Here is a 24515-nt window from a genome sequence, read left to right as displayed (position 1 = left end):
TGCAGATATCTCTGGTACAGCCACATGTAGAGCAGATACTGCAGATATATCTGGTACAGTCACACGTAGAGCAGATACTGCAGATATCTCTGGTACGGTCACATGTAGAGCAGATACTGCAGATATCTCTGGTACAGTCACACGAGAGCAGATACTGCAGATATCTCTGGTACAGCCACATGTAGAGCAGATACTGCAGATATCTCTGGTACAGTCACACGTAGAGCAGATACTGCAGATATCTCTGGTACGGTCACACGTAGAGCAGATACTGCAGATATCTCTGGTACAGTCACACGAGAGCAGATACTGCAGATATCTCTGGTACGGTCACACGTAGAGCAGATACTGCAGATATCTCTGGTACAGTCACACGTAGAGCAGATACTGCAGATATCTCTGGTACAGTCACACGTAGAGCAGATACTGCAGATATCTCTGGTACGGTTACACGAGAGCAGATACTGCAGATATCTCTGGTACGGTCACATGTAGAGCAGATACTGCAGATATCTCTGGTACAGTCACACGAGAGCAGATACTGCAGATATCTCTGGTACAGCCACATGTAGAGCAGATACTGCAGATATCTCTGGTACAGTCACACGAGAGCAGATACTGCAGATATCTGGTACAATCACACGTAGAGCAGATACTGCAGATATCTGGTACAATCACACGTAGAGCAGACACTGCAGATATCTCTGGTACAGTCACACATAGAGCAGATACTGCAGATATCTCTGGTACAGTCACACATAGAGCAGATACTGCAGATATATCTGGTACAATCACACGTAGAGCAGATACTGCAGATATCTGGTACAATCACACGTAGAGCAGATACTGCAGATATCTCTGGTACGGTCACACATAAAGCAGATACTGCAGATATCTCTGGTACGGTCACACGTAGAGCAGATACTGCAGATATCTCTGGTACGGTCACATGTAGAGCAGATACTGCAGATATCTCTGGTACGGTCACATGTAGAGCAGACACTGCAGATATTTCTGGTACGGTCACACATAAAGCAGATACTGCAGATATCTCTGGTACAGTCACACGTAGAGCAGATACTGCAGATATCTGGTACGGTCACATGTAGAGCAGATACTGCAGATATCTCTGGTACAGTCACACGTAGAGCAGATACTGCAGATATCTGGTACGGTCACACGTAGAGCAGATACTGCAGATATTTTTGGTACGGTCACATGTAGAGCAGATACTCTAGATATTTCTTATACGGTCACACGTAGAGCAGATACTGCAGATATTTCTGGTACGGTCACACGTAGAGCGGATACTGCAGATATTTCTGGTACGGTCACACGTAGAGCAGATACTGCAGATATTTCTGGTACGGTCACACGTAGAGCGGATACTGCAGATATTTCTGGTACGGTCACATGTAGAGCAGATACTCCAGATATTTCTCATACGGTCACACGTAGAGCAGATACTGCAGATATCTCTGGTACGGTCACACGTAGAGCAGATACTGCAGATATCTGGTACGGTCACACGTAGAGCAGATACTGCAGATATTTTTGGTACGGTCACATGTAGAGCAGATACTCTAGATATTTCTTATACGGTCACATGTAGAGCAGATACTCTAGATATCTCTGGTACGGTCACACGTAGAGCGGATACTGCAGATATTTCTGGTACGGTCACATGTAGAGCAGATACTCCAGATATTTCTCATACGGTCACATGTAGAGCGGATACTGCAGATATTTCTGGTACGGTCACACGTAGAGCAGATACTGCAGATATCTCTGGTACGGTCACACGTAGAGCAGATACTGCAGATATCTGGTACGGTCACACGTAGAGCAGATACTGCAGATATTTTTGGTACGGTCACATGTAGAGCAGATACTCTAGATATTTCTTATACGGTCACATGTAGAGCAGATACTCTAGATATCTCTGGTACGGTCACACGTAGAGCGGATACTGCAGATATTTCTGGTACGGTCACATGTAGAGCAGATACTCCAGATATTTCTCATACGGTCACATGTAGAGCGGATACTGCAGATATTTCTGGTACGGTCACATGTAGAGCAGATACTGCAGATATTTCTCATACGGTCACACATAGAGCAGGGTGATTCCAAGTGCTGTCTGGCTTTGGTTGCCTGGCACATGCCACAAAAATGAATCCCCTGCTGGGTCCGCATACTTTGTACATGTGTAGAAGTCAGTTCTAGGGTTGCCTCATTTCCAGCCTATAAAGCACATGTGTAGGAGTGGTCAAATCCACATATATATACAACAGGCTCCGTGGAGAGAGAAGCATTGAGGTCCGGACACAGCAGATAGAAAGGAGGAGCAGAGCAAGGTCCAAGTGTGGTACGGACACAGCAGATAAAATGGAGTAGAGCACTGTCCAGGTGTGGTCTGGACACAGCAGATAGAAAGCAAGAGTAGGGCATGGTCCAGACATGAGAGATAGAAAACAGGAGCAGAGCACTGTCAAGGTGTGGTCTGGACACAGCAGATTAAAAGGAGCAGAGCATGGTCCAGGTGTGGTCCGGACGCGAGAGATAAAAAGGAGCAGAGCACGGTCCAGGTGTGGTCCAGACACGAGAGATAAAAAGGAGCAGAGCACGGTCCAGGTGTGGTCCAGACGCGGCAGATAGAAAGCAGGAGCAGAGCACGGTCCAGGTGTGGTCCGGATACAGCAGATAAAAGGAGCAGAGCACGGTCCAGGTGTGGTCCGGACGCGGCAGATAGAAAGCAGGAGCAGAGCACGGTCCAGGTGTGGTCCGGACACAGCAGATAAAAGGAACAGAGCACGGTCCAGGTGTGGTCCGGACGCGGCAGATAGAAAGCAGAGCACAGACCAGGTGTGGTCCGGACACAGCAGATAAAAGGAACAGAGCACGGTCCAGGTGTGGTCCGGACGTGGCAGATAGAAAGCAGGAGCAGAGCACAGTCCAGGTGTGGTCCGGACACAGCAGATAAAAGGAACAGAGCACGGTCCAGGTGTGGTCCGGACGCGGCAGATAGAAAGCAGAGCACAGACCAGGTGTGGTCCGGACACAGCAGATAAAAGGAACAGAGCACGGTCCAGGTGTGGTCCGGACGTGGCAGATAGAAAGCAGGAGCAGAGCACAGTCCAGGTGTGGTTCCGGAGGAGGCAGATAGAAAACAGGAGCAGAGCACGGTCCAGGTGTGGTCCGGACGCGGCAGATAGAAAGCAGGAGCACAGCACGGTCCAGATATGGTCCTTACACAGCCGATAAAAAGAAGCAGGGCATGGTCCAAGTGTGGTCCGGACACAGCATGTAGTAAGCAGGAGTCTAGCGTGGTCCAGGTATGACATTGTGTGAAATCTGCAGTGCACAATTGCTTAAAAGTCAATTTACTGGTGTGCTGGAGGCTCTGAGAAGGGGGGTCTCTCCAGGAGCAGTAAGTGCGGTTCTGGATCTCACTAATGCTCTTTTCCCTGGAGGATTTCCAGCCTCTCCTCTCCTCATAAAGGCGCCTGCAGTACTAGAAGCCTCCAGCTCCTCCAGTTCTCTCGTCCTGAATGAGCCTCCAAGGATGGACAGGAAGGAGATCAGCAGAAGAATATTAGACTTCACCTTGGAGATCATCTTCCTGCTGAGCGGAGAGGTAAACTTTTCTCTCCTCTTTATTGTATTCTGTAACAAGTCAGACATCGGGAAGGAGAATCCATTATAGGAAGTGATAGAAAGAGTCCAGGGTCCTGGAGAACGGCCTCCAGACCTTCCAAGTGATGGAGAACCTGAAGATCAGCCAACAGTATGGTCAGTGATGGATCATGGAGACCAATAGTCATGTTGTAGGAGCCATGAGAAGGTAAGTAGGCACGTTGTACCCAGGAGGAGAGGAAGCAGAGGAGGAGATGGCCGGAGTGTGGCCTGGAGGAGGATTTCTACCACTAGTCTGACATCTAGATGATGCTGGACTATAACAAGGAGGCCTCCACTACGTCTAGAGGAAATAATAATAATATTAATCTTTATTCATATAGCGCCAACATATTCCACAGCGCCTTACAATTCAGGTGTTTAATGTACAAACAGTCATAAATAACATAGTAACAGACATGTCGATTATTACAACAAGAGGAATGAGGGCCCTGCTCGCAAGAGCTTACATACAATCTATGAGGGGATCGGGGTGACACAAAAAGTAGAAGTGCTTGTTATGTACGATAGTCCAGCCATCTTGGGAGAATAGAGGAGCAGATATAAAGCCACATGAGCCGGTCAGCGGCCAATATACGAAGTGCTTCTGGGTTCAGTGGAGGCTCAGCTTCAGGGAATGATAAATGAGCTATGGGAGGTTAGATCAGGAGGTCAGGCGATGAAGTGTATAGTTGTGTGTCATCAGCATAGAGATGGTACTGGAAGCCAAATCTGCTGATGGTCTGTCGAATTGGTGCTGTGTACAGGGAGAAGAGGAGAGGGCCAGGACTGAACCCTGAGGAACTCCAACAGCGAGGGGGAGAGGTGAGGAAGTGGAGCCAGCGAATGATACACTGAAAGAGCGACCAGAGAGATAGGAAGAACACCAGGAGAGGGCAGTGTCCTTTAGGCCAATGGATTGGAGCATGGCGAGCAGGAGATGGTGGTCTACAGTGTTAAAAGCTACACAGAGGTCAAGGAGAATGAGGAGAGAGTAGTTACCGTTGCATTTTGCTGTCAGGAGGTCATTTGTCACTTTTGTGAGGGCAGTTTCTGTAGAATGCAGGGGGCGGAAACCAGATTGTAATGGATCGAGGAGAGAGTGATCAGAGAGATAGCGGGTAAGGCAAGAGTAGACCAGACGCTCCAGGAGTTTAGAGATGAAGGGAAGGTTGGAGACTGGTCTGTAGTTAGTTGTGCAGGACGGGTCGAGAGATATTTTTTTTTATTACTGGAGTAATGATAGAGTGTTTGAAAGAGGAGGAGAAGATACCAGAAGAGAGGGAGAGGTTGAAGATTTTTGTTAGGTGAGTGGTGACAGCCGGAAAGAGAGACTGGAGTAGGCGTGAGGGAATGGGATCAGAGGCGCAAGTGGTAGGACGAGAAAAAGAGAGGAGCCTGGAGACTTCTTCTTCCGTGACTGGGTCAAATGTGGACAGTGAGACAGAAGAGATGCAGGGGGAGGGGGATGAATAGCAGTTAGTGGCTGGGAGATGATTTCATGACGGATATGTTCTATTTTCTCTGTGAAGTAGGCGGCTAAGTCTTCAGCAGAGAGGTCTGTGGTGGGTGCCTGAACTTTAGGACTGAGGAGGGATTGGAAAGTGTCAGAGTTTTTTTGGGTTGTTGGACAGTGAGGAGATTAGAGTGGTGAAGTAAGCCTGTTTAGCGAGGTTGAGGGCAGAGTTATAGGTCCGTAGCATGAATTTGTAATGGAGGAAATTCTCGGGTGTGCGCGTTTTCCTCCATAGGCGTTCATCACTCCTAGAGCAACGCTGGAGGAAGCGAGTTTGCGGTGTAAGCCAGGGTTGCTTTGGTCTGTGTTTGAAGGTTCTGAGGGTAGGGGGCGCTACTTTGTCCAGGGTGCTTCTTAGGGTGTCATTGTAGTTATTTACAGCCTTATCGGGGCAGGAAAGGGAAGAGATTGGGGACAGTGATGCATGTAGAGTGCCTGTAAGTGTATGAGGGTCGATGGCCTGTAGGTTTCGGTGCATGTAATAGGTAGGGGAGTGCTGGGATGGGCGCAGATTTGTGAGAGTGAAAGAAGGTTTCTCCACCAACACAGAAGGAGGAGTCTTTTACTGTAAGAGTAGTGAGTCTTTGGAGCTCTCTGCCAGTGGAAGGAGCCATGGGGAATTCTCTAGAAGAGTCCAGAAGGGGCCTGGAGGTCTAGAGGGTAATGATATTCCAGCTTCTAGTGATCCAGGGAGGGATTCTGAGTTTAGGTCTGGAGTCAATGTCTCTCTCCATCCACAGGATTACACCATAGTGAAGAAGACATTGGGGGGGTCTCCCATCATCTACGAGTCAGGAGGGTGGAGCAGGACCTCCATCTCAGAGCCTCACCCCCTGGTACATGAGCAGAAGATCCTAGAACTCACCCACAAGATGATGGAGCTGCTGACTGGAGAGGTGACACTGCTGGGAAATTCTCCAGTAACAGCACTGGAGGGGTCTGGGTGATGACGGTGTCATTGTGTTGTCAGGTTCCTGTAAGGTGTCAGGATGTGGCAGTCTATTTCTCCATGGAGGAGTGGGAGTATGTAGAAGGACACAAGGATCTGTACAAGGAGGCCATGATGGAGGCTCCCCAGCCTCTGACATCACCAGGTAAGAAGAGACGAGGTGAGAAGAGGCCGTGTTAGAGCCTCAGTCCGGTCATGTGCAGTGTGTAATGACATGTAATGTAGGAGCTCCACATGTTATTCCACGGTCATATCACGTTAGAGTTTTTTCATTCACTCGGAAGATAGCAGCACAATGTCCTATTGGCATCAGCCAGGCTGGTAGAGTAGGCTTCACTACATCTCAATGCTTTTCAGTGCATCTCCCACCCACTCCAAAAAAAACGTAGACGGTGTTAACATCATGTAAATGGGTTCTATTTGACATAAATGCTTGAAAAATGTCTTCACATTTACATCTGAAGGTGGAGTGTGACAGACACCATATAGTGGTGTGTGTCACCCATTGGCTGTCATGTTAAGAAAAATTATACTGTGACGTGTACATGTACCTCCGATGGAAGGCTCAGACATGGTGTAAACACATCCTTATTCCATACTGACTTTCCAGTAATTCTCCTCCCTTCATGTCTGGGAACCTCTAGTCACTCCACAACTAGAGAAGACACAAGGTGCTATACATGACGTGGAGGAGACGGTCCGATCACCGAGCTCTTGTCTCTCTAAGTCCTCCTCCAGTTCTTGGTCCTATCAGTGGACATGCGGCTTTCAGCAGTAGATGTTCGCCCTGAAGTGTTCTAGCTGCGAATCAGACATCTTTATCACTGTGCAGTCTGGGGATATTGAATTAAGCACATGGAGAAGACATCCTGCCCCCTAAATACAAATTGCAACGCCAGAAAGGAGAAGTTGTAAAGTTATGCCGGTAGAGGAAGTAGCAGGTGTTACTAATATCTGCAGGTGATCAAATTTTCAAGCACCTAGCTCCAATCTGTGAAATGTGGGAGGAGCATAAAAGCCAGATTGAAAGCAAAGTTTTTTAGCCACATGAAAGTCATATGGGATGATTGTGCAATGTCTCCTGTTCATCAATGTGCCATTTATCTCCACATGTCGCAAACTGAGAGGACAGAATCCAACAGAGGCGTTGGTTTATCACTACGCACCTAGGTCCAGATGTCGGCACTGTTCAATGTTGTGTGTCCTGTTGTGTCCTGGTGGTTGGGAGAACAACGATGACTGGAATGACGGCAAGAGGAGCAGAGAGGAGAGCCTCTACACAGATGGATGATCAGAAGAATGGCTAGTGATCCATTCTGTACAGCAAGTGAAATTCTCACATCTCAAGCTTAAGGCAGCAAACAGTGTCTACACAAACCATCAGAAGGTGCCTACACGACATTGGGCAATGAGCCAGAGGTCCAAAAACAGGTGTTCCATTGACTTCATGCGATCGCCATCTACGGCTATCATAGTACACAGCAAGATGGTAATGGAGGTCTATACCCCATAATGTATGATAACCGGACCACTCTAGCCTTCGTTTTATGGACACCAACAGCTTAACCTTACATTAATTTGCTTGTGGAACCAGTGGTAGGGACCTTTCTCCAAGGTGTCTCAGGAGTAGTTTTTCAACAGGACTCTGTCAGGCTCCAAGTTGCTCATGTACTGTGAGCAGCCTCATTGGTCTAAACTTGCTACCATGGCCTGCAGCATCTCCAGACTTGTCTTTTATGGAGCACATATGGAACGTCATTGGTCAGCAATTTCAAAAGATGCTAACAGCAGCCGATATTGATGATTTGTGTGCACAAGTGCACTCAGCATGGCAGAACATTCCTCAGATCATTAATTAAATCATTGATAGCAGCCAAGGTGTGTAAGTGCATGGATGTCCCCTACTGAAAGAATCGTACCTGCTCCCTACAAGAGACACGTCACTGCTTAAGCCAACGGTTCTCAGAAGAGGATCCCAGACCACAAGATGTAGACATGGGAGCCAGAGCTGAGGACAGGAGAGGTGGGGAGCAAGTAAGTATGATGCTTTAAGTAGGGGAGGCAGGCCGCCGGCCTGGAATCCCCTGAAGAAGGAGTGAAAGCCGAGTCTCTGATATATAAGAGCAGCTCCAGGACTGGGATTTCTGTGTGGGGTGACTGAATTAGTTTGGCGTTTAATAGAAATTTGTTGAGGAGCAGACCATTGTTATTTAAACCCCAATCACTAAACCTAGAAGTGAAGAAGCTGAGAGAAGTGTCTGATCTATAGACAGATCTACAGGAGGCCATGTATTCAGTCGCTGTGTGCTTGTGTCTCCACAGATGGATCCAGAAGGAGAAATCCCCCCGAGAGATGTCCCCGTCCTCTGTATTCCCAGGACTGTCCAGAGGAGAAGCTCCCAGAGAACCATCAGGTAGATGGAGCTGAGCCCTATACACATCTATATAGGGGGGTCCTGCAGTCATAGAGGGGTCATAGATGGTGGGGGTCTCTTATGTGGATCTGTTAGATTTCCCACCTGTCTGCTGTATTGTCCTGAATTGTTACAGATGACAAATCAGGGGGAAGATGTGACTGATATTAAAGTGGAGGATGAAGAAGAGCGGATGATGGGCGATCCCCCGTGTAAGAGTGAGGTGGAGGGGGACATTCCAGTCCATGTGACCACAGGTATGGAATCATGAATGGAGGAAGGGAATTGGGAGGTTTCTTCAGGTGAGGCCCCACCTCAGAGCTCCAGTAAAGTAGCACTCCGGGCAGCGACCCCTGTGTTATGTGCTGGAGAAGAGGGAGTTGTGACTGCACATAGACATCCTTTTCTCTCCATCAAGCTCTTCTCTCCATCCTCTCATGGTCCAGGCTGGACACTTAGCATCAGGTTTTGGGGGGCACCGGCTGTGATGAAAGCTGCAGTATAACCAGTATAAACCTGCAGATACTTGGGGTTCCTGCAGTCACATCGCTCTGTACAGATTATTGTAAGAGTGTTTTTATAGTACAAAAGTAGAAACACCTAAAATTTCTTCAATAAATGTTGCAATCACATCACCCAGAGAATACAGTGATTAGGTCGTTCATGCTGTATGGTGAACTCTAAAAACAAAACCCCAAAACAATGGGGGAATTGCTGCTTTTTTCCATCTCTCTTCCACAAGAAATATATTCAAAAAAATTATACGATTCATAAATGGTGTCTCAATTACCAACATCCTTTTGTCCTCTGAGTGAGGACATCAGCTTTTCTGGTTTCATATGTGGCAAAAAACTTGATGGTTACTGTATTCTCACAAGAGGCAACACGCTGTCACGGCAAGTGGGGATAAGAGGAACACCAAGTAAACAAACAGCAACAGGTAAACAGACTAGGCCCCAAAGCTAGGGAGGAGGGAATGGTAACCTCCTAACAATCCCTGAGCCTCTCCCTGACTTCTGACAGTATGAGCAAGTCCTGATGGTGAACGAACTCATACACTGGAACCTAAGCCCTGCAGACACTGTAGCAAACCCTAACTTAGGGAGAGGGGAATGAGACAGCCAGTACCTTCCACCATGAAGGGCCCACCGTCTCCCTGAGACCTAGAAGCAACGCATGTACAAAGGAGAAAACAGGAGGACTTAGCTTGAGATGAGCGGCAGGTAGAGGATCCACAAACAACCAGTATAGAACTCCAGAAGGAAAATATCAAAATATTTTTATCGTAGGTACACTTCAACTGTGAGAGACGAGTGTAATGGTGCAGAACCCCAAACAACCAGACAGAGTTTAAACAATGGTGGATTTATTAAATGACGGCAGTACAGTCCAGACCAGAAATCATATGCAGGTAATCAATCCAAATAATAACTTGTGCAGGAAAACTCTCAAGGGACAGCCAGACCAGGCCAAAGTTCATATGCACAGAAATAATGTAGTACCTAGGGACGAGACATTTCCAGGGTCTGATCCGAGGTCCAACACGAGACAAACTGTTCCGCATAGAAGTTTCCCACAGGCAGTCTCTAGAGCGCCGTGTGGTTTTTGGAAGGCAGATTTTGCTAGACTGGTTTAATTACACCATGTCCCATTTGAAGCCCCCCTGATGCACCCCATGATTAGAAGTGACCCCATTTTAGAAACTACACCCCTCAAGGTATTCAAAACTGATCTTACAAACTTTTTTTTAACCCTTTAGGTGTTCCACAAGAATTAATGGAAAATAGAGATAACATTTCAAAATTTCACATTTTTGGCAGATTTTCCATTTGAATCCATTTATTCCCGTAATAAAGTAAGGGTTACCAGCCAAATAAAACTCAATATTTATAGCTCTGATTCTGTAGTTTACAGAAACACCCCATATGTGGTCGTAAACCACTGTCCGGGCACACGGCAGGGCGCAGAGGGAAAGGAATGCCATACGGTTTTTGGAAGGCAGATTTTGCTGGACTGGTTTATTTACACCATGTCCCATTTGAAGCCCCCCTGATGCACCCCTAGAGTAGAAACTCCAAATAAGTGACCCTATTTCAGAATCTACAAGATAGGGTGGCAGTTTTGTTGGTACTATTTTAGGGTACATATGATTTTTAGTTGCTCTATATTACACTTTTTGGGAGGCAAGATAACAAGAAATAGCTGTTTTGGCACCATTTTTATTTTTTATTTACAACATTCATCTGACAGGTTAGATCATGTGGTATTTTTATAGAGCAGGTTGTCACGGACGCGACAATACCAAATATGACTACTTTTTTGGGTTGTTTGTTTCAGTTTTACATAACAAAGCATTTTTTTTTAATGATTTTTTTTAGTGTCTCCACATTCTGAAAGCCATAGTTTTATTTATTTTTTGGGCGACTGTCTTCTGTAGGGGCTCATTTTTTTCGGAATGAGATGACAGTTTGATTGGCACTATTTTGGGGTGTGTATGACTTTTTAATCGCTTGCTATTACACTTTTTGTGATGTAAGGTGACAAAAAAATAGCTTTTTTTACAACGTTAGGTCATGTGATATTTTTATAGACCAGGTTATTGCGGACGCGGCGATACCTAATATGTATACTTTTTTTATTTATGTGAGTTTTACACAATGATTTCATTTTTGAAACAAAAAGAAATCATGTTTTAGTGTCTCCATAGTCTTTTCAGTTTTTGAGCGATTATCTCGGGTAGGGTATGATTTTTGCGGGATGAGATGACAGTTTGATTGGCACTATTTTGGGGTGCGTATGACTTTTTGATCGCTTGGTATTGCACTTTTTGTGATGTAAGGTGACAAAAAATGGCTTTTTTTACACCGTTTTTTTTTTACGGTGTACACCTGAGGGGTTAGGTCATGTGATATTTTTATAGAGCAGGTTATTACGGATGCTGCAATACCTATTATGTATACTTTTTTTTATTTATGTAACTTTTACACAATGATTTCATTTTTGAGACAAAAAAAATCATGCAGTGGCTATCGGGTCCCCCGTCACAGCAGCACGGGGACCCGATAGCCACTGCAGTCGCCGCCCGAACCACCCGGAAATGCCGCAAACCGCAGGTCTGAATTGATCACAGCAGGCACCCAGTTCCGATCACCGCCCGCCGCGCGGCGGTGATCGGAACTACACATGACGTACCGGTACGTCATGTGTCCTTAAGTACCAGGACAACATGCCGTACCGGTACGTCATGTGTCCTGAAGAGGTTAAAAATCATACAATGTGATTTTCTGGATTTTTTATTTTTTTTTTAGATTCCCACAGTTGAAGTATAACTGCGATTTACTTATTTTCCCAACTGTACATGTTCTAGATGCTCCTACCTAATGGTGCATGGCAGAGGAAGGTTTTCTTTTTTCTCTTTCGCAGCCTGCCCTCTTCCCCAGTCATTACCAGTAGGGCTTGTACAGAGAACATTAGTTCTGGGAAGCCACTTACCTTTCCTTTTCTGCCCCATTTCCTTTTCAATTCCAGCGTGTGACAATCAGGTGGCGATTTGGGAGGTTACCATATTACCTAGTTGTCAGAATGTGCCTAATTTGCTACCTTGAAGCTTCCAAGGGTTGGAGGAAAGCAGAGAACTTTTTTTCAGTATTGGAAAGCATGGGGGTTTCTCTGTCACCAGGAGTACTATCATTAGATAGGTTAGGCAGGCTATTTCTTCTGCTTATGATAATCGGGACCTTCCTGGATTTCAGCGAGTATCAGTTGCTGAAATACTGTCAGATTCCGTTTCCCGTTGCTTTCAATTGGAAATACACACCGTAGTTTATCTGCTGCAGACTTTTCTGCACACAGTTTCTAACATCATGTTACAGGAAAATGAGATGCACCTTTTTAGTATGGTTTTGTTATGTGGATGGAGCTGAACCTGTGGTTGTATCCAAGTTGTGCAAACTGCAAAAGATTATTAGAAATCTGAAGGTCAGATTTGGATTTCTGCTGGGGATTCTACGGCAAATGTATGTCAGATTTTTCTCTTGTGTGTAAGTCTGGAATCACACATGTAGTTTCTGTGGCAGATTTTTTGAGCTAAATGCAGGAATGGATTTCAAAGGAAGGGCTTATACTTTTCTCTTCTGCTGGATCCACTTCTGGATTTGGCTATATAAACTGCATAAAATCTGCATGTGTGTATCCAACCTCATAGGAACGTTCTAAATGAATCTACTTTATGAATCGTGCAACAAATCACAAAATCTATTTTGAATCCTAACAGAAAATCCCAGTAAGAAATCTGAGGGAAACGTCATGTTATCGCTAGACTATAAAGTAGAAGATGAAGATATCATGCAGCGCCCTTCAGGAGAAAATCACATTACCCTGATTGTATATCCAGGACTTCACAGTACAGATCTATCATATAATCCTCCTAATTATGAGGAACCTTCTCCTGACCAATCACAGATTGTAACCACAAATATTGGGCAGAAAGGAGGTAAAAGGTATCAGTGTGAGAAATGCGGAAAACAGTTTACAAAAAGCTGTAATCTATATACACACAGAAGAATTCACACAGGAGAGAAGCCGTATTCATGTTCAACATGTGGGAAATGTTTTACAGGTAAATCAGATCTTCTTAGACATGAGAGAATTCACACTGGAGAGAAGCCGCATTTATGTTTAGAATGTGGGAAATGTTTTACAACTAGATCAGATCTTGTTATACATAGGAGAATTCACACAGGAGAGAAGCCATATTCATGTTCAGAGTGTGGGAAATGCTTTACTGGCAAATCAGGTCTTGTTATACATGAGAGAATTCACACAGGAGAAAAGCCGTATTCATGTTCAGAATGTAGGAAATGTTTTACAAATAAATCAGATATTGTAAAACATCAGAGAATTCACACAAGAGAGAAGTTGTATTCATGTTCAGAATGTGGGAAATGTTTTACAACGAAATCAGATCTTGTTATACATGAGAGAATTCACACAGGAGAGAAGCCATATTCATGTTCAGAATGTGGGAAATGCTTTACAGGCAAATCAAGTCTTGTTACACATCACAGAATCCACACAGGAGAGAAGCTTTACTCCTGTTCAGAATGTAGAAAATGTTTTACAAAAAAATCTGATCTTATCAGACATGAGAGAATTCACACAGGGGAGAAGCCGTATTCATGTTCAGAATGTGGGAAATGTTTTACAAACAAATCAAGTCTTGTTCTACATCAGAGATATCACACAGGAGAGATGCCACATTCATGTTCAGATTGTGGGAAAGGTTTTCCATATAAATCAGAGCTTTTACAACATGAGAGAATTCACACAGGAGAGAAGCCATATTCGTGTTCAGAATGTGGGAAAGGCTTTACCAAGAAATCACATCTTAATCAACATAGTAGAATTCACACAGGAGAGAAGCCATATTCATGTTCAGAATGTGGTAAATGTTTCACAGAAAAAAAAAGTCTTTCTACACATCATAGACTTCACACAGGGGAGAAACCATATTTATGTTCAGAATGTGGGAAAGCTTTTACACACAAATCAAGTCTTGTTCTACATAAGAGAATTCACATAGAAGAGAAACCATTTTGATGTTTTGTGTAAAAAAATAAAATGTTTTTTGAGGAAATCAAAATTTGAAACTCGTCAGAGAATTCACTCCGAGAAGAAACTGTTGAGAATGTGGAAATATTATAAGAGAAAAATAGGATTTTTATTCACGAGAGCCTTCTTTACTGTCAGCGCACTGATGATGAATTGTCCCTATGAACCTTGCTTCTTCGTACAGTATTCATACCTCCACCCACACGGCAGGAGCATTCAGAGGGACATAGTGTAAGGGGAAGCACACCACATGGAGATTTTATGTAACATATGTGGACATATCGATATTTTATTTTCCTTCATACAGTATGTATAGATAAAGTGGTAGAACAGAGCAAAACAATAAAAATGATATGATATTTGCAGTAATGCTAACCATTAACCCCTTGGTGACCCATGGAGTACTAGTACGTCAAGATGATCGGACAGGCACTGGAGCAGTGCGCTCGCAATTAATGCAATGGCTTGGCAGTCACTGACAGCCGGGCCTCTGCTGTATCTGCCGGCATCGCTGTAAACAATTGACCCTTTTGTATATAGGTCAGCCCTGACCGCGGCATACACGGTCTTGCTGAGTGTTTCGGGTCCCTGCGCTGCAGTGACGGGGACCCGATGGTTGAGAAGGCCTTCAACGGAGCCTATGAGATCCAGCCTTATTAGGCTGGGTCTTCTAGGCAACTGTGAAGGCAGTGCTCACACACAATGCATTACTATACAGGATGTATAGTAATGCATCGTAGAGGGGATCAAACCCCAAAAAATAAAAAGTTTTAAAAAAAAGTGTTTTTCATAATAAAAAATTTTGTTTCAAGCCCCATTTCCCTAATAAACACATAAAAAGTTGTAAAAAATAGAAAAAAAAATGAAAAACTGTATATAAGGTAGTGCCGCGTCCGTAACTACTGGCTCTATAAAAATATAACATAATCCACCCTGTCAGATGAATGCCATAAGAAATATTTTGTATACAAGCCGTGCCAAAAAATTTCATTTTTTCATCACAAATAATGTAATACCAATCAATCAAAAATACATATTTATCCCAAAATAGTACCAATCAAACTGTCATCTCATCCCGCAAAAAAAAGAGCCCCTACATAAGACAATCGCTTGAAAATGGAGACACAAAAACATACATTTTTTTTCTTTCAAAAATTATTTTATTGTGTATAACTAAAATATATTTCTACAAAAGTATCACATGATCTACCTCCTCAGGTGAATGCCATAACAAAAATTTAATAAAATCTGTCAAAACAGCCAATTTTTTTGTCACCTTGCCCTATAAAATGTAATATTGAATACCCAAAAATGGTACCAATAAAAACTTTCTGCAAAAAACAAGACGACCGGCAGAAAAATAAATAAAACAATTATGGCTGTCAGAAAATTAAGACACAAAAACATGATTTTTTTTTTTTTTCAAAAATGCTTTTATTATGTAAAACTAAAAATAAAAAATATAATAGTAGACATATTTGATATTGTCGCGTCCGTAACCACTTGGTCTATAAAATAGTACTTGATCTAACCTGTTAAGTGAACATCGTAAAAAAAATAAAAAATTTATAAAAACCGTGACAGCGATCAAAAATCATATGAACCCCAAAATAATACCAACAAAACTGTCACCTTATCCCGTAGTTTCCAAAATGGGGTCACATTTTGGGAGTTTCTACTGTAGGGTGCATCTGGGGGCTTCCAATGTGACATGGGGGGGGGGGGAATTTATCATGGGGAGTAGTACTTTGTGCTACATTTATTAAATGTCTCAGGTTGTTTGATAAATTTGCCCTGTCCTTACACCTAACACTTCTAGCTAGAGAAGCTTCTCCAGTTTTCCTCCTCATGGAGTGAGATTGCGACTTATTTGCGACTGGAGTCGTAATAATAAATCTGGAGTGAAATTAATTAACATAGCTGACCACACCCACTTTTCCACCCATATTAGAAAACTGGAGTGAGCGGTGTAAAAATGCTAAGTCACAAAATTTTGCGCAAATGAGTGTAAAAAGTTGCAAATTTTTTTGCACAATCGCTTACATTTTGCTCAAGTGAGTGCAAAAGTCCCAAAAGCCCTATTTTGTGACTTTTTGATGCCATAATTCTGGATAAATTAAGGCCATGGTGTCTAAAAACCAGTCCAACAAAATCCCGCCCTTCAAAAACCATATGTTGCTCCTTCCATTCTGCGCCCTGCCCTGTGCCCATACAGCAGGTTACCACCACATATGGGGGGTTTCTGTAATCTGCAGAATCAGGGTAATAAATATTGAGGTTTGTTTGGCTGTTAACCCTTGCTGTATTACAGGAAAAAAATTATTAAAATGGAAAATCTGCTAAAAAAGTGAGATTTTGAAATTTCATAATTTTCCTTTAATTCTCGTGGAACACCTAAAAAGTTAGCAAAGTTTGGAAAGTCAGTTTTAAATAACTTGGAAGTGCTCCCTGTAGAATACACATTCGGCTGAACCGACCTCGTATGTGTTTGGCGTGAGTCGGAAGAGCTCACCGTTGGCTAAACGGTTGTCTGACACAGGGGCGTTGCTAGGGTCTCAAAACCCTCAGCAGTAATAAGACCCCCATAGTGCTCTTAGTAGAAATAAGGCGGTTCTATAGGTCCGTCCTATAGAACCCCCAGCAGTAATAAGGATACCTAATGTCCCCTGGATTTGCTGTGCCCCTGTAGTTATAGTCCTCCCTCCACCATACAGTCCCCTGTAACATACCATCCCATGTAATTAACATCACTCCCTCCCCCAGCCCCCTCCAACATACAGTCCCATGTAAATAACATCACTCCCTCCCACAGGCGCTTTTAACATACAGTCCCATGTAAACATGACCCCATCCCCAGTCACCTCCAACATACAGTCCCATGTAAATATCATCCCTCCCTTCAGCACAACATACAGTCCCAGTTAAATAACATCAACTCCCAGCATTGCTCTGCCTCTCCCTTCACTTACCTCTCCTCATGTAGCAGACATCACCACAGTTTCTTCCCCAGGACTTCTCGTCTTCACTGCTGTCCTCTCCTGCACTGGTCACATGATGGTGGCATCATTGCAGGTGCTTTTCAACCACTGCCTTTTTTACTGGTCACATGACCTGTGATGTCACCACAGGTCCTTCAGCTCTTCCAGTGCATTAGATTCAATGGTATTGCCGTCCTGAGGACTTACAGCTGTATCTAGCAGGCAGGACATTCATGGCTGTGGACAAAACATCAGGGCCCCGGGCCCCGAATGTTTTATACTAGCAACGCCCCTGGTCTGATGGCTATTGAATGTGTATGGCCGCCTTAAAGGGGTTGTCCAGGTTCAGAGCTGAAGCTGGGCTTATCCCCATTTCCATCCTGATATAAGCATCGGAGCATTCCATGCAAATCCATTTTGTACTGACCCCCTTTTTCTAGCAGTTTGTACTGGAGGTGTGGCTGACTCCTGGAGGTGTGGTGGTCTCCATTGGTCTTGCACCCCTGACCGACCTATCCGCCTTTATATGCTGATTCTAATTAGTGTAAGTATAAAGCTGTAGCCGCTCTCCCTGCATTCATTGGAGGCCGTCTGGCACCAGGAGAGGTATAGAGTGGGCTCAGCATGCATGTTGGTACCTGCATTCTCTGGATTTAATGGAGGCCATTATGGCACATAACAGGTGGTATTTAGCGTTAGGTTCCCGTCTTATAGAGATCGCCTGGACGCCGGCGGACGGGCACAAATAATTTTGTATAAAATGTATTTGCCAAAAATCTCAAATTTACAAAATGAGCGCAGCATTAGCACCAAAATGTTTTCTATTACTATGGCATTATTGTATGTTATGTGTGTTTGCAGAGCGCTGCTGCATTGTGGTTTGGACATTGTTCTTCATGACAGTCAAAATTTGAGTCGATATATTTAACCTTTTATTTATTAAAAATTTACCCAAAATTTTTGAAAAATGCACAATTTTCCCCATATCTCTACTTTATGTTGACATCATTTTGTAAATGTCATTTTATTTTTTAGGACTTTAGAAGGCTTAGAATTTTAGAAGCAATTCTCAAAATTTGTAAGAAAATTTCCAAAACCCACTTTTTTAAGGAGCAGTTCAGGTCTGAAGTCACTTTGTGGAGCTTAAGTAGTAGAAACCACCCATAAATGGCCCCATTTTAGAAACTACACCCCTCAAGTTATTCAAAACTGATTTTACAAACTTTGTTAACCCTTTAGGTGTTCCACGATAATTAAAGGAAAATGGAGATAAAATTTCTAAATTTAAATTTTTGGCAGATTTTCCATTTTGATCCATATTTTTCCTGTAGCACATTAAGGGTTAACAGCCAAACAAAATATCTCAATATATATTAGGCCTCTTGCACACAAACTTTTTTTTTTTTTTAGTTTACGTTCCATTTCAATGGGTCCGCAAAAAAAAAAAAGGAATGCATTCCGTTTCCATATTTCCGTTCAAAGATAGAACATGTCCTATTATTGTCCGCATAACGGACAAGGATAGTACTGTTCTATCAGGGGCCAGCTGTTCCATTCCGCAACAAATGGAATGCACACAGATGTCATCCGTATTTTTTGCGGATCCATTTTTTGCGGACCACAAAACACTGAAAAAGCAATATGGTCGTGTGCAATAGGCCTTACCCTGATTCTGCAGTTTACAGAAACCCCCCACATGTGGTGGTAAACTGCTGTATGGGCACACGGCAGGACGCAGAAGGGAAGGAGCGCTGCATGGTTTTTGGAGGGCAGATGCTGCTGGACTGGTTTTTAGACACCATGTCACATTTAAAGTCCCCCTGATGCACCCTACAGTAGAAACTCCCAAAAAGTGACCCCATTTTGGAAACTAAGGGATAAGGTGACAGTTTTGTTGGTATTTTGGGGTACATATGATTTTTGAATGGTCTATATTACGCTTTTTGGGAGGCAAGGTAATCAAAAAAAGGCTGTCCTGACAGTTTATATTTTTTGTTTGTTACAATGTTCATCTGACAGGTTATATCATGCACTATTTTTATAGAGCAGATTGTTATGGACACGACTATCAAATATGTCAACTTTTTTGTTTGTTTCAGTTTTGCATAAAGCATTTTTTTTTAAAGGGACACTGACAGGCCCAATTAGCATATTTAGGTATATATATGTCAGTACAGGTCTTATAAAGTCTATTAAAATCATCTAAGTATCCCCCCTGTCCACCTTATAAATACCGAAATATTACGTTTTATAACCTGCTTGTCCGGTCACCAATCTGCCCAAGGGGCGGCGTTTCATCTGAAAATGCGCCCAGCCAGCCGCTCCCAACTGCCGTCTGCAGCCCCACTCCCGACTCAAGTGCCCGGCGCATGCGCATAAAGCAGGGGCTGCAGCGCTCTGTACGCAGGCGCGATGTGACCCCGGCCGGGCGCATGCGCTGAAGATTGGACGGAGGACGTGCCCAGAGGATCGAATGGGCTGTGCGCAGAATCTTGAGTCGGGAGAGTTGTAGCCGCCGCCCAGCGAAGTGAATATTGATGAGCTGGGCGGGGCTTCAGACGGCAGTTGGGAGCGGCTGGCTGGGCGCATTTTCAGATGAAACGCCGCCCCTTGGGCAGATTTGTGATCGGACAAGCAGGTTATAAAACTTAATATTTCGGTATTTATAAGGTGGACAGGGGGGATACTTAGATGATTTTAATAGACTTTATAAGACCTGTACTGACATATATATGCCTAAATATGCTAATTGGGCCTGTCAGTGTCCCTTTAAATAGTTTTTGTGTCTCCATTTTCTGAATTCCATATTTATTTTTATTTTTCTGATTATCTTGTGTAAGGGATTGTTTTTTGCAGAAAGAGTTGACGTTTTTAATGGTACCATTTTTGGGTACATACAGTCAGGTCCATAAATATTGGGACATGGACACAATTCTAACATTTATGGCTCTATACACCACCACAATGGATTTGAAATGAAACAAACAAGATGTGCTTTACCTGCAGACTGTCCGCTGTAATCTGAGGGGATTTACATCCAAATCAGGTGAACGGTGCAGGAATTACAGCAGTTTCCATATGTGCCTCCCACTTGTTAAGGGACCAAAAGTAATGGGACAGAATAATAATCATAAATCAAACTTTCACTTTTTAATACTTGGTTGCAAATCCTTTGCAGTCAATTACAGCCTGAAGTCTGGAACGCATAGACATCACCAGACGCTGGGTTTCATCCCTGGTGATGCTCTGCCAGGCCTCTACTGCAACTGTCTTCAGTTCCTGCTTGTTCTTGGGGCATTTTCCCTTCAGTTTTGTCTTCAGCAAGTGAAATGCAGCTCAATCGGATTCAGGTCCGGTGATTGACTTGGCCATTGCATAACATTCCACTTCTTTCCCTTAAAAAAACTCTTTGGTTGCTTTTGCAGTATGCTTTGGGTCATTGTCCATCTGCACTGTGAAGCGCCGTCCAATGAGTTCTGAAGCATTTGGCTGAATATCAGCAGATAATATTGCCTGAAACACTTCAGAATCCATCCTGCTGCTTTTGTCAGCAGTCACATCATCAATAAATACAAGAGAAGCAGTTCCATTGGCAGTCATACATGCCCACGCCATGACACTACCACCACCATGCTTCACTGATGAGGTGGTATGCTTAGGATCAGGAGCAGTTCCTTTCCTTCTCCATACTCTTCTCTTCCCATCACTCTTGTACAAGTTGATCTTGGTCTCATCTGTCCATAGGATGTTGTTCCAGAACTGTGAAGGCTTTTTTAGATGTCGTTTGGCAAACTCTAATCTGGCCTTCCTGTTTTTGAGGCTCACCAATGGTTTCCATCTTGTGGTGAACCCTCTGTATTCACTCTGGTGAAGTCTTCTCCTGATTGTTGACTTTGACACACATACACCTACCTCCTGGAGAGTGTTCTTGATCTGGCCAACTGTTGTGAAGGGCGTTTTCTTCACCAGGGAAAGAATTCTTCGGTCATCCACCACAGTTGTTTTCCGTGGTCTTCCAGGTCTTTTGGTGTTGCTGAGCTCACCGGTGCGTTCCTTCTTTTTAAGAATGTTCCAAACAGTTGTTTTGGCCGCGCCTAATGTTTTTGCTATCTCTCTGATGGGTTTGTTGTGTTTTTTCAGCCTAATGATGGCTTGCTTCACTGATAGTGACAGCTCTTTGGATCTCATCTTGAGAGTTGACAGCAACAGATTCCAAATGCAAATAGCAGACTGGAAATGACCTCTGGACCTTTTATCTGCTCATTGTAATTGGGATAATGAGGAAATAACACACACCTGGCCATGGAACAGCTGAGAAGACAATTGTCCCATTACCTTTGGTCCCTTAACAAGTGGGAGGCACATATGTAACTGCTGTAATTCCTGCACCGTTCACCTGATTTTGATGTAAATCCCCTCAGATTACAGCTGACAGTCTGCAGGTAAAGCACATCTTGTCCGTTTCATTTCAAATCCATTGTGGTGGTGTATAGAGCCAGAAATGTCAGAATTGTGTCCATGTCCCAATATTTATGAACCAAACTATGATTTTTTTTATTTTTTATCATTCAATATTATACTTTATGGGTCAAGGTGACCAAAAAATAGGTTATTTTAGCACAGTAATTTTTTTTTCTTAAATGGCATTCACCTGAGGGTGTAGGTAATGTGATATTTTTATAGAGCAGGTCATTGCGGACATGGCAATACCTAATATTGTATACGTGTGTCTGTGTCGTATGCTTTTTTTACATTTATTTAACTTTTACACAATAAAAGCATTATTGAAACAAAAAAAATTATGTTTTAGTGTCTCCATATTCTGAGAGCCATTTTTTTGGGGGGTGATTGTCTTATGTAGGGGTTCATTTTTTGCAGGATGAGGTGACTGGTATTATTTTACGGTGCATATTACTTTTTGATCGATTGGTATTACACTTTTTGTGATGTAAGGTGACAAAAAAAAGTTTTTTTTTTGGCAGTTTTTATTTTTTTTAGGGTGTTTTTTTCTGAGGGGGTAGATTATGTGATATATTTATAGAGCCGGTTGATACGGAAATTCCGAGACCTAATATGTGTGTGTTTTTTTTTATTTTTTTATTATAAAATCAGGGGAAAGGGGCGTTTTGGTTTTTAAACTATATTTTATTAAAAACACCTTTTTTTTACTTTGTAGTCACTTCCCGTTATGACGTACTATTACGTCCTATGTCGGGAAAGGGTTGAAGGCTGTGTATACCTTCGGGACAATTTTTTTTTTTAGATGATTGCATTTTACTCAATCATGGTACATCCGAAGTCGATTCACAAAAAACTTTGTTGTAATACTGTACGGAGTTCCCGCTCAGTAAAGTATTAGAATGTATTGGCTCCGATGAGCCGAAGTTATTACTTTGCGAATTTGCGCGAGACTTCATGTAATAATTTAGGGAATTATTATTGTAAAAAGCCTTGGTAGCGAACTCGAGTTCGAGTACCGACCGAACCAGTAATAATTAATTCCCTAAGTTATTACACAAAGTCTCACGTGACTTCGCAAAGTAGTAGCTTCGGCTCATCAGTGCCAATACATTCTAGAACAGTACGGATCGGGAACTCGGTACAATATTACAACGAAGACCGAGACCTGAACGGGGACCGGTTTTCTTCATCTTCTGTGACTTGTGGGAAATAAAAAAAAAACAATCCACTTGCTCCTTCATCTTGTCATACTATCGCTGGAGGCCGCCAACTTTTTCGTGTGCAACCCTTTATATTGCAGTACTGATAATTTGTGGATTATATGTTCTTCAGTGGAAAACCTTTTTAATTTGCCTTTTTTTGTGTGCCCCTCCCCCATCCTTTTCCTTTCTGTGTCCTTTACCCTTTTTCAACATGAATCAAAATAAAGAATTTAACCCCAAAAAGACTGTTAATGATGAGACCCCTGTGTTTATGGGAGGTATGAAGTCCACAGTTAAAGATGACTTTCCATCTGCCGTGTCGAATATTTCAGTATCTTCTTCATCTAAACAACCTGAGAAAAGACCTTGATACGTATTGTCTGATGATTCTTCCGATAATGAGGGTCCTGAAGAGGAAGAAGAAGGGCGGCAGAATGATGGTTCTGATGACGAAGGGGAGAGATGATATTGAAGACTTGTTAGAGGCCGTTCGTAGCACTATATAAAAGAGAAGAGGTGAAAAGGGCCAAATTCACACAGGACAATGGGGGAGTTTATGAGGAGAGGACTATCAGAAGTCTGCGTTGTCATACTTTGTCACATTTATCAAATGTCTCATGTTACTTGATAAATTTGTCATATCCTTGAACCAAGCTCCTTCAGTTTTCCTCTTCCACCTCCTACTGGAGTGAGACTTTTTTTGTGACTTTAAAAAAAGTCTCAATGATAAATCTGGAGTAAAACTCATTAACATAGCTGACCACACCCACTTTTAAACCCACATTACAAAACTGGAGTGACTGGTGTAAAAACTTTTTTGCGCAAAGTCTCAAAAGCCCTATTTTGCAATTATTTGAGGCCAGAATTCTGGAGTGAAGGAATGATAACCTGCATAAATTAAAGGGGTTGCCTCACCTAAAACATTATGCCACTACATTATGCCACCAATGTCAGATCAGTGCAGGTTCCACTTGTGGGACCCTCACCTATCTCTAGAACAGAGATCCAAAGTGAAGGAGAGCGCACCGTGCATGCCTGGCCGCTGAAAATAGCCGACCACTAGCTCAGCTATTTTTGGAAGTCCTATAGAAATGAATGGAGAAAACACTGCGCAAGTGCGGCCACCACACTTCTATGGAACTGCCAAAAATAGCCGAGCCAGTGCTGGTGTATTTTAGCAATCCCATACAAATAAATGGAGGGCGGCCGCTCATGCCCACTGAGCTCTTGTTTACTTTGAGAACTCTGTTCGACAGATAGGTGCGGGTCCCACCTCTGGAACCCACACCTGTCTGACAATGGTGGGATTCCTAGAAATATGCACCAAGGTTTGAGGTGAGACAATCCCTTTAACTGAGAGAGAATGTCAAAATTCTTAAACAAAGAAGCTTCTTACCTGAGGGATTTAGAAGAGGTGTCCATCTGAGGATAAGAAGACAGAAAACTGTGATTCTGTACCTAGGACTGACAAGGACGGCTGTCCTCAAATTGTGACAAAAAAAGACATATCCTCCTTTAGAAGAGGACGCACAGGTAAAGGACCCCAGTGACTGGAAGGCAGGAGGAATAAAACCTTGGAAACCACTGCGGTATTATTAAAGGGGTTGTGCCTCTTCTTACCCACAGGATATGGGATAAGTCAAGTATCTATCAGTAGGGGGTCCCAACCCTGGTGCCCCCACTAATCACTAGAACGTGGGCCCGTGTCCC

General features: G+C 43.3%; 4 protein-coding genes across 4 annotated transcripts in view; 2 read left to right on the top strand and 2 right to left on the bottom strand.

Annotated features, from left to right (window-relative positions):
* LOC120998312 (gastrula zinc finger protein XlCGF26.1-like) overlaps positions 1-14947 on the top strand; it is a 422105-nt gene extending 407158 nt beyond the window's left edge. The window contains exon 6 of the mRNA XM_040428969.1: positions 13054-14947. Coding sequence (XP_040284903.1) covers positions 13054-14152 — 1099 coding nt within the window. The 3' untranslated portion in view covers positions 14153-14947. The remainder of the gene's footprint in view (positions 1-13053) is intronic.
* Positions 1-24515, bottom strand: part of LOC120998324 (aspartic and glutamic acid-rich protein-like) — a 2513920-nt gene that overhangs the window by 1536537 nt on the left and 952868 nt on the right. The gene's annotated exons all lie outside the window — the stretch shown is intronic.
* Positions 1-24515, bottom strand: part of LOC120998330 (zinc finger protein OZF-like) — a 354466-nt gene that overhangs the window by 30667 nt on the left and 299284 nt on the right. The window lies entirely within an intron of this gene.
* Positions 1-24515, top strand: part of LOC120998305 (gastrula zinc finger protein XlCGF26.1-like) — a 4064644-nt gene that overhangs the window by 3994224 nt on the left and 45905 nt on the right. The gene's annotated exons all lie outside the window — the stretch shown is intronic.

The sequence above is a fragment of the Bufo bufo genome, chromosome 4, assembly GCF_905171765.1.
Source record: "Bufo bufo chromosome 4, aBufBuf1.1, whole genome shotgun sequence".
Taxonomy (NCBI): Eukaryota; Metazoa; Chordata; class Amphibia; order Anura; family Bufonidae; genus Bufo; species Bufo bufo.
Note: the sequence above shows the minus strand (reverse complement) of the source record. Positions and strands in the feature narration are given on the sequence as shown.